Genomic DNA, 11,637 nt, shown 5'->3' on the forward strand with positions numbered 1-11,637 from the left:
GAGAATAACCTCCAGTTTCGGGGGTATATCTGCCCTATTTCTCAGTAGTTTGTCCTGAATTCGGTATTCTCAGTTGTGACCCACAGAAGCATTGTCTATAATTAAACTCTTTTACTGCTTTGACCATTTCTAATCTCATATTCAAACAAACCTGTCTTATTTCAGCATTTACTTATTCAAGACAAAACAAACTACATGATATAACAAGTATCACTTATTTGTGATATTTTTCATATTTGGAAAATATGTTGATTTGACACAGCAGTGTGTTGAAATCTGTTAGGATATCAACTTACTGAAAAACATACTTCATTGTATAAGATTTCTATATAACAGAGTGGAAGGGCCAATAAGGGCCAAATTCTGCTTTCAGTTACACAGCTACAACCCCACTGAGGGAATTTCACCAGTGTAACTGAGACCAGAATTTGGCCTAAGTTATTTTATTCTGCAGACTGATGGAAAGTATTTCTGTGGAAATGAAATAAACATTTTCCCAAAACAGGTCTATTCCTGCTTTATAGTAAGTTGCACCATGAACAAAAGCAGTAACATTAGGAGTTTGAGGGGGAAAGGGTCTATTTCAAAATATCATGCAACTTGCTTGAATTTCTGGATCCTGACTACCAACACTCTATTCACATACAATTTTTGTGAAAGCTTAAATTACAGTGTCCTTGAAGTACCACTGACGCTGACTCCAGCTGATACAGTTTTTGGTTATTAACATGCCTTGCTATATGTCTAGAATGAGCCCTCCAATAATTAGAACTTAATACTCTAATTTTTAAAATTAAATCGAGCCTCTGGGAAAGAACCAAGGAAATAGATGGCTAAAGGCCTTTCAAGCAATTAACAAGCACAATACTGTAATGTTAAAAAATTAAATGTTACAGACTAGGTTAAGAGTTTCCTCTCTTAAAAATTTCATGTTGATAGAAAGGTAGGGCTCTCGCACATACAGGTGAAAGCACAAGGAGACAGCACATTGCTTGAGAAATTCATACTTCAGCAAACTACGTGAATTTTCACTACTGTTCATACATTTATATTTTTCTCATAAAAATAATACTTTGCATTTATATTGTGCTTTCCATCTGAGACTCTCAAAATAACTTTACAAACATTAATTAAGCCTCACAATATTCAATATTCCTCTTAGGTAAGTAGGTATTATTTCTGAGTGTCTTGAGACACCTAGCTGTCTCAAACTGGACTCTCAAAACCGAGACATTCAAAATTAGAAGTTATTTTCGTTTGCCAAAGTTATGGGTGAAGCTGCGAATAAACCCAACAACCTTGGCTCTCGGTTCTGTACTCTAATCACTGTGTCATGCATTCACCACACAATACACTAACTTCAAATTCCTCCAAATGGGTCACTCCAGAAATACCTTTATAAAATGACAAACAAGGACAGAGCTCTGCTGAAGTGGATGCCAATGCTGCCTAACATAATTGGCCAACAAAAAGGTTGCAAAATACAGTGACTGGCAGCTCATAAGAACAGTTTTCCCATTGCTAATGCAACTTATATCTTCTGGTCCAACTCCAAATATCATGCTGATCTCACAACATATAAGTTTCAAAATAAAATTAAATCAAGAACTTTATATCATTGTAGTCCAAACAAATCAGCAAATAGTACAGGAAGCAAAGGTGAAAAATTACCATGATACAATTAATCACCATGCACAAAATTGCAAAGACTCAAAAAAGCCCAAGAAGCACCACGTTCCAGAGGCACAAGTGAACACAGTACACATACGTATATTTGTTTAGAATGTGCAGAGACTAGTTGAATACTAAAAGGTGAACAGTTCTTATGAAGAACAAGAAGTGATGTGCACTTCCCTTGGGTGCTACAGAATTTATGGGAAAATTCTAAGTTAAACTGAAAATAGGTTGAAAAAAGGAGTTTGGATTTTTTTGCTAAGTGTATTGAGTTCTGTTTCCCATTGTGACTAGGTATATTGATGCATCTAAATTAACTTTCTTAGAATTTGTTTGTAAATTAGAAATACTGACCTGCCTGTAAAAAGATGAGGAAAAAATGCTAAAGAAAATTGCATATTTTAATTCTGAGATGCAATGTAATGAATGTGTTGTTATACTAGAGTACAACACTGTAGTGAAATACTGGAAATGCACTTGGGCTGAGACCATGCATTTTAATGCTAAACTATCTTCAGCCATAAGGATAACATATCTGTCTTATATTTCTCCATTTTCATGCACACAAAAGGAAGAGTTCATGTTCTGTAAAAGTTTTGTTCATAAGAATTGCCGTACTAGTTTTAGAAAATAAGGGGGGGAAATTGAACCTGGGTTGCTCACATCCCATTGTGAGTGCTCTAACTACTGGGCTAAAACATATAATAAAGTGGGTGGTACCACCATCTCCAATGGCCAGATTTGAATGGGATCCAATCCAGTAGGCATCCTATGAACATGCATACAGGATCAGGCCCCATACACAATTTACATGGCTGAATGCTTATCTTCCCTGGGTTCGTGAATTGCTCTAGGACTTAGGAGGGAAATAGGTATCTGGATTCCCAGAGGGAGGCAACAATGCACATGCTCAGAGACAGAAACATAGGCAGCTAGGAAATTTTTACTCTGAAAACTTAGGCATCAAATGAGTGTGTACAGGGTTTGGCAGGAGTTCTGTGAATTGCAGTGGAGCCAAAACTGGGACTAAGGCACCTTTGTGGATCTGGGTAGATGCAATATAAATAAAACCCACTATTGTTTAATATTAGTTGTATTTAAGCTTTGCATCTGGCATACCCCATTTCCATTCACTAAACCCTGAACTTTTCTGCTGAAGTTTTAGAACTGGCTTTATTTTTTTCTTTTTCAGATATCATAAAAGGAGGGGGAGGATTTGCACTCCTAACATAGCAGATTTCAGCACAGGGATTCTGACAATTAACACTGTCAAGAGTTGAATGCCATTTTTGTAAAGCAGAATATCCACCCTTCTAAATCTTAAGGTTTTTTCTTTTTTGTTTCCTAATTCACTTTTGTATGTATACTGCCTGATATTATATAATATATGCACAATTGCATAGATTCTATGCAGATGTGAGCTGATTTGTGAGTCTGTCATGTATGAAAGAAAGATTTCATAGGGCTTGACCATAAGACCCTAACACAAATGAGCAGTCCCAATAAAGTTAATAGGACTACTGATGTGCCTAAATGTTGCAGGGTTGAGTAATTAGGGGCAAGCACCTGATTGAAAATCAGGCATATAAAATATCCCTAACAGAGGAAGTGGATAATGAATAAGTCACACTACTTCAAGGTTAACCATTAAATACAATAATCAGCATGCGATCAAATGATTAAAACATATACAAAAATAAGTGAGTCATTGAGAACATCTCTTTATCGGTGTTCTATTTCACAGCATGCTTGATAGATTAAGGGCCCAATACTGCAACTCTCTTTTACATGGGTAGCCCTTACACATGTGAGCAGGCCCATTGATTTCAATGGATCTGAGCACACTCTACATCCCACAGAAGACACTCAGCATTTTAATAAACACCCTGTAACAAAAACAATTGTATGAGTTACAACAGTGTGTTTATCACAGTCAAAAGGAAATCTTATCCAGGGTTACAGATTCAGTAATCACTGCTAGATTGTGAAGAGATAAATGGAGGCATACTACAGAGTTTCTGACATGTATTTAGTACAGAGCTTACATAATGGTTTGCTAATTAGACATTAAACCCCAGAAGATGGAGTTGTTCTCTTGCAAGAGACTACCGGAAACAAATGGTCCCTTTACGGGGAAACTACGTAATACTTATGGAACTTTTTTCCCCAAAAGCATACATATCTGATGGAGAACAGTCTTCTCTGCAGCATAGACAAGCTAATGCTTCCAGAAAATATGGTGCTAAACACAGCAACAATTTTAGCAACTGAATCAAATTACTGATTTTTTTTACATCTTATGCAATGAGCTTTCCACACTACTGTTCATATCATTTAAAAAAAAAAAGGTCAGAGAAGGAATTTAAAAGCTATGACATCCACACAACAAAATATTGTACAGCAGATAATCTTACACAAAAACCCACAGTGTATTTTTAAGGGGAAATGTTATCAATATTTTATCTAAAGCAAAAAAGAATGCTTCAAGTAAGTTTGATGCACTAAAAATTTTCAGCAACAGGGGAAAACAACAACACAAACTTACAGCAATGCACGTCAGAAATTGCCCACATTTGAAATAGTTAACATGATATTCTTATGTTTTTATAATTTACACTTGATGCCCAAATTTATTTTGTACAGTGGCATTTAAAAAGCCTCTATGCCTTTTGTACTGGTGATGGAATTAGTCAGTAATAATTTTACTATTTTTAGGAGCTATATTACTCAATGTCTTTCCTGCCTGATGGTGTCAAATATTTACTTTTTATAATATTATCTTGATAGCAAAATGCAAATGTAAAGAGGCACTTAAAGTAGGAACAGAATGAAAGGAAAATGATTTTATATACCATATTAAAATGCTAGTATAATAGGCATTCATAGTGCAAGTATGGGTCCAAGATACCCTTAAGCCTTGTCTACACACAAGAGTTGTTTCAGTTTGTAGAGTTAAAGTGATGCAACCATCCTAATGGAGAAGCAGTTATATTAGTATAAAGGTCTATATATTGGTATATCTATTTCTGTATAGGAAGGGAAATAAGCTATACCTGTATATGGCCTGTTTTTTACATGTATAATTGCATTCACACTAAGGCAGTTGTACCAGTATAGCTATTCCAATAAAAATCACACCTCTAACTGAAACAGTCATACTGGTACAAAAACTGTATCAACCTGGCCTTAGAACCACCACTAGGACTTAAAAAAAGAAGCTGTGGAACTAATCTGCATGAATGATTAAATGTAATTTTTGACATAATAAAATATTTCTCTCCCCCTGCTTTATTTATTTGCAAAATACAACTAGTTCAAGCACATATTGGACCCAGTACTGCCAAGGGTGGAGTACTATCTGCTCTCGTTGGAAAAAAAAAGAGAAGATTCAGTCCTTATTGTGTGTTAGATTACCATCAGTATACTTGTCATCTACTTCATCTGAGTCTATCAGCATAAAATGTTTCACTTGTAAGGCAGAAATCTATTTAATTCATAAACTAATACCACATAAAATATTATTCTACTGTATATATCATTTAAGAGTCCAATTCTGCAACTATGTATACTCCTGAATAACTTTAATCACAGGAGTAGTCCACTTGATTTTAATGGGAATACTCACATGAGTAAAGTTACTCATGTTCTACATTTGCCTAAAATTCGAGACTCTGCCACCATTACTCACTTTAGTTTGAACTGTAAGCCTGGCTGCCCACTCATGCAGGGAAACAAGGGGGCATAATGAACTTCCTTAATTGCCTGTGCATGCTATCCACATCACCAGACCCTGTGCAGGCTGCTACATTCCCTTCTTAGGCAGGAAGAGCGTGGGTGGACAAGTGGGGAATAGGTGGAGCTTGACTCCCAGCTCCCCTCTCCACATGCACCTGCCAGTGCAGCTGAGCTAGCATGGGAAGAGGAAAAAAAGACTATTCCAAGAAAAGAGCTAATGCAGCTTACTTCCCCTAGGGATCAAGGACAAAGCAAGGATTGAAGCATGACTCTGACAGTCACAATTTAGTGACTGCTCTGCTCCTCTCATAGCTGTGCTGACCTTTACTTGGGCTTGAATGCAAGGTTCCAGTACATCCCATTGAGTGATACATCACTTTGAAAATAGTCACTTTGGAACCAAGGATTTAATAAGAATCTCTCTTTCATTTCTTTTGAAAAACGTACTATTTAACCTACTTCTTTCTTTAACAAAACAGTGTAACTATTTGATTTAAACAGGTGTATCCCTTTCTATGACAGTCACTCACTATTCTATGTATATGAAGAGACTGATGAACTGCTTACTTACACTATCAACCCTTTTAAGTACATTTATTATTTCAGAAAGTACTACTATAATTGTGATTAATAAATTGTACAAAGGCATCCAACCAATTTTTATAAAGTAGTAAAACAACTAATTCTTCACAATAATTGATTTTTAATATAAATACAGTTCTCCCTATATGTTTATTGTTGTACCTTTTGGAAATATATTTTTATTTTAATTGTATATTTTTATGTTTGATAGCCAATCAAAATATTTTGACATTAACATTCTAATTGAATATTACATTTACTGTTTTAACTATAAAAAGTCATATTGCACTCTAATTTTCTGGGAAAATGTATGTGCAGTTAAAGTCTATAATATACTTAAATCTTAAGCAACTTTTGTATAGTATTTGAAAAATTAGAAATAAATAAGTGATTTCTTTGAAGCATGAACTCCAATATATTCCTGGCATAATACAATAATGTGACACTATGGGAAACAAAATAAGCTTTTCCTGATTTGGGCAAGGTCATTTTCCCCTCTCCGAGGATACTACAGAACCGTTTTAGCTTTATATTACCTGACAGACCTCATAAATTTGGAAATGCTTTCAAACCAACTATTAATGGATTAAATTGAAAAGGTCATCGATTCTTAACATTGCCTGCTTCTTCAGCATCTTTTGTGCCCTTTCTGGGGCATTTAAAAGGCTAAGAAGGGCACAATTATATTTTCTACCGTATATATGGACACTGACATACTTCATATTCCAGGAAACACAAGGGCAGAGATTCCAAGGTTATGCTTAGCATTGGCCCGGGATTTTCAGAAACCATATCATTCAGCACCACGGCTAGCTCCCACTTAGGGACCGGGTAGAAATTCTACCTGTTTTCCTTCTCCCCAGTACATAACGTTATAGCTCAAAGTGGGAGCGCTCTCTAGATGACTTTCAAGCTCCAGGTAAATTAAATAGGGACAAACCTCTTTCTGTCATTAAGCAAACCTCCATTCCCCCTCAGTCCACCTAGTCCTCGTTCAAGTCCATGCATTTTATTCACGTGGATATATAACCTTTAAATATTTCCGAACAGCTCACGCCGTGCGTTCAGCATCAAATGGCGAAGCTCGAACAGCGAGTTCTCACACTAAAATAACGTGACAAGGGATGTCTGTCTCAAGTGTTTGCAACCTTCACACAATGCACCGACTGGCAAAAAGTACCCTCCGGCTTGACTGTTTTCGCACTAACTCTCGTCTCGAGTTTGTCTCTCTACCTTGCCTGTCTCCTTCTTCTCCCCGTGAAGCTGTATGACATAGATCTGGGACCGGAAGAGACCCCCCCCACACCCTCCAAAGTTGTAATCACAGACTCGTAGCCAAGGTCGTCGGGCGTTTTTGGAAACACTTCTCCCCTCCCCCGTCGGGGACTGGGAACCGAGCGCTAGGTTTCAGGTCCTGCCCTTGCACAGCCTGGCGAGGCTTCCTTGCTGGCCATGGCCCTGGGTTCCCACGGCGCCCGAAGACAAGAGGCGCCAGATGCCGCCCCAGGCTATCCCGAGGCGCGCGCGTGGTGGGCACACACCCAGAGCCACACTCCACACCCGGGACCACGCCGCCCGCCCCCAGGCAGCTCCTTTCCACCACCCCCCGACGCCCTTCCTCCCAGCGCACGGCCATTAGACACGCTGCAGGGTGCGCACAATGGGGGACGGGCGCGCCCCGGGGCGCGCTCTGCACGCCTGGCTGCACTTTATTTGCCGAAGTTTGTCCCTGCGCTGCCTGTTCAGAGGGGAGCCGCCACGCTGAAGCGGAGGGGCGGGGGTCCCTGAGTGCAGAAGGCGCCTGGGAGCCGCCGGCCCTCGCCCCGGGGCAGCCGGGCGGGTCTCTCCCCGGGGAGCGCGCGGGGGACCCGGACTCACCTGAAGTCGCTGTAGGGGTGTATGATCCAGAACCCCGCAGTTTTAACCCTTTCCTGCTCCTTCTCCACTGCCTTCTGGCTGCCGAACATGCGGAGGGAGAATTTGTTGACCCCAGGCTGCAGCATGGAGGTGAACTGGCGCTGCATGAAGCCATACTGCCGCCCGGAGCCCTCGGCCTCCTCCAAGCCCACCCCGGGCTCCTCGCAGCCGCTGCCGCCGTCCACTTTGAAGCACACCGAGTTGCCGTGCTCCTTCCCGCCGCCCGGGCTGCCCAGCGCCGGCTTCGCCTGCAAGGCGTTGGCGCTGCTGCTGCCATCGTCCCGGCTGCCGGGCGAGGAGCTCGGCTTGCCCGCCTCCATGCTGCGGGGGAGCGCTCTCCAGCCTGGCCCGGGCTCCTGCGGCACTGGGAGTCCGGGGCAGCGCAGCCAGCGGGCCGGCCGCCTCCCTCCCTGCCGCCGCCGGTGCCCTTCAGCAGCTCAGCCCCTCTGCTGCTCCTGGCATTGCGAGCCCAGCCGGCACTGACACGCCGGGGAGCCGCGGCGCTCGCACCGCTCCCTTCGCCTGCCCTCTGCTGGCGGCAACGCCGCACCGCGCTCTGCCCGCCTGCTTCCCTTGGCCTGACATTGAGCCCCGCAGGCCTTGAGGGGCTCGGGAGCTGGGAGGGGAGAAGGGAGCGGAAGGGCGTGTGTCAGAGACAGGGAGGGGGAGAGACTGTGTGTGTGTGTGTGTGCGCGCGCGCCTCGCTCCGTGTGTCTATCTTTAACTGCACGTGTGTCCCTCTGGAAGCGGATGTGTGGGACTGCGTGTGTCCACGCGTCTGGGGAGCCAGGGACTCAAAATCAGGGTGTGTTGTGCCTGCTGCACGTAGCAGCGCTCTGTGTGTGTGCACGGAAAGCACCGGCGCATGCCCCTGCTGCCTGGGTTGCACGTGGGCCCGTTTCTGTGGTCACAGTGGAGGGCCACAGTGTGCCTTTTGTCTGGGGTTGTGTCACTCTGTGCCTGTGGCTGGGAGACAAAGAGAGACTGCATTGGTGTATGTGTGTATGCACACACTGGTGCAAACAATTTGACAAGAGAAAGGATTAAAAACCGCCACTCTTTCTGAATCTGTGTCTGAAATATGTAGGAGGTATTAAAATGATCACAAATGATCCAAGATTTTTTTAATTAAAAAAACAGGGAAAAAACTATGCCAACCCCTGGGAGAAAGGAAAGAGGCAGCAGGCAGGGTGTAGCACCCTATAGCAACCTACAACCAGAGCAGAAATAGACACTAATGATAAATGGACACAGAAGATGAAACCCCAAATACAGTGGGAAGCCCTGTTCTGAGCAGGTTGTACTTACCTGACAGATCCCTGAGGATTATGTTTCCTGTAAACTTTGACAACACTTGTCAATAAAATATTATTGACGGGGCCTCTGTGTGACTTTGTGTGTGAGAGAAATAGCAAGAGATATATTCTAATCTAAATTACAAATTTCCTTCCAAAGGAACATCACTCACATGAATGGAGTTACTCTGGATTTACATGGCTGAAAATGAGATGAGAGTCTTTCCCTGTGTATTTGCATATCTGTTTTGTGCTATGGGTATGAGATTTAGTGATTTTTATTTTTTCACTCACAAGACAACTCGAACAGCTACACAAAATCACACAAGCATGTATCTCTCATTAGGCATTTATGTAATTGTCTCTTACTATAACAGTGTATATGTGTTATTGTATGTTGCAGTGACTGACAGTATGTCTTGTGTGAGAGACTGTATAATCTGTGTGTGTGTGTGTGTGTGTGCTTTTATATGTGAGACAATGTATATTTATGAGCAAGGCTCTTTCTCTGGATAATATTGAAAATGTGTATTATTGTATGCCTAAATGATTACGTGTTTCTGTGAATAAATGTGCTATTTTTGTTTGAAATTCTGTGTGTCTGTATGACCACACATTTTATTGCATATATGAAACTGTAGGGGTATGCAAATAGGTGAAATCTGTATATGTGCATGTCTGCATGTGGTTTCTTTGTCTGGGTAATATAGTATGCTGGCCCTTTAAGGTTTGGCACAGGTCCAACACATTCCTATTAGTATTTTCTGCCCAGAATAGAAGGAGTCTAGGGCTTGTAATTCAGAGGAACTCTGGGGACTGCAGGAAGAGCAAGGTCTGCTGGGAGGAAAGCAGCCAGGATATAAGAACCAGGTCCTTGGTGGTATGTGGGTAGGACATGTCGCTGGGTATTTGTGACTAAAGTACCTGGGGATGATTATTGAAAATGCCTAAAAGGATAGCCAAGGGGCTGAGGAAAGTACCTCAGGGAAGGCAGGGTGTTTGGGGTTAGAAAGGGATAGGGTGGAGAGGGGAAAGCAAGAGATCTAGCTACTTGTAGAGACCAGGCAGGGATGGGGTGGAGAGGAGAAAGCAAGAAAGCTAGATACTTGTAGAGACCAGGAGGTGTTTGTAGGTCTCCCGTCACCAAAGAGCTTTGAAAGCCCAGTGGTGGTAAAATAACTCTGTGTAAGCCGTGGGTGAAAGGTGTGAGGTTTAGATTCTGCCTTGAAGAATGAAAATTTTAGACATCTCTTTAAACTAAAAGGGAAGGAGTTTATTCTGGTTTGGTGAGCACAGGACAGAGACTGCCAACAGTGAAAGGGCAGCTGAAGCAATCGCCACAGGTGATATCAGAGAAGAAATTACTAACCAGTGCTACAGAGTGTAAAAGTTGTGTCAATATCTAACATGGATACAACTGTTTATGTGTGACAATATAATGGAAATGTCTGATAGCTTAAAATGGAACATAAGTACTTCTACTTTTAAAAAAAATAAAAAAGAGTCCAATCAGTGTAAACATCTCACTGGCTTAGTTTTTCAGACCATTTAAATTCTCCATGTAGGGTTGTTTTGTTTTGTTAATACTTTTTTAATAGAATGCCTCTGAATTCAGCTTCAGGGTGAAAGTTTTCCTCAAGCATCCTATTCTCTGTTACTGACCTATATCTTCTCTTAAAGTATGGTTACTCAAAGCTCTCTAGAGAAGTAGATTAGATTGGTGTGAATCTTGTCCAAGGAGTAGCTGTTAGGTTATGAGAGGTTTTTAATCACTTTAAGGTCACTTTTAGCCATTCAAGTTATGACTGAGGGTGCATGCACTGTGCACACAAATTTGATTGGGGGCAAAGTACACATAGAGTTTATGGATGATTGGGTGTCGGGGGAGATACATCTAAGACAGGAGCTGAGCAGGCAAGCATGACTGATGGAGGAGGGAGGAGTAAGTGCACTGGATGATTAGTTGATGGGGACCAGGTGCATATTAAACCTCTTCAAGCAGGAACTAGGCTTTTCTGTCAGACTTCATTCTGCAACAGAGAAAGGTCCAGGCATAGCTGCAGTTAAATAAAATATTCTTCTGATGTACTTCTGCTCCCACAGGGGCTCCTTGCATCCAATGCCCACCTCCAGTTAATGATTAAAAATGTAGGAAATTAATACATAAGCTGTGTTGTGAAGCAGTTAGGGTTGTTACTCACACACCATGCCTAATGTAAATCCACAAAAGCAAGGAAATGAAAAGCTAAGTCCTTCTTCAGGCACAAACACACACTTTACCATTATCACACCTACCATATGTCAGACCACATGTTGCAAACTTGACTTTGCCTCTATAAGGATGCTTGCCTTTCACCACACACTTTGTGTCTTTCTGCAAACAACCCTTTACCAAACTACCCTCACCCAACAAAACTATTATATCAAACAACCA

The 11,637-nt window shown here is 41.6% G+C and overlaps 1 protein-coding gene across 1 annotated transcript in view; it reads right to left on the reverse strand.

The window, feature by feature from the left end:
* Positions 1–8,589, reverse strand: part of HCN1 (hyperpolarization activated cyclic nucleotide gated potassium channel 1) — a 288,556-nt gene extending 279,967 nt beyond the window's left edge. The window contains exon 1 of the mRNA XM_039542782.1: positions 7,870–8,589. Within this exon, the coding sequence (XP_039398716.1) occupies positions 7,870–8,228 (359 nt within the window). The 5' untranslated portion in view covers positions 8,229–8,589. The remainder of the gene's footprint in view (positions 1–7,869) is intronic.
* Between the last annotated feature and the right edge of the window lie 3,048 nt (positions 8,590–11,637).

Source organism: Mauremys reevesii, linkage group 6, assembly GCF_016161935.1.
Source record: "Mauremys reevesii isolate NIE-2019 linkage group 6, ASM1616193v1, whole genome shotgun sequence".
In the NCBI taxonomy this organism is placed as follows: domain Eukaryota; kingdom Metazoa; phylum Chordata; order Testudines; family Geoemydidae; genus Mauremys; species Mauremys reevesii.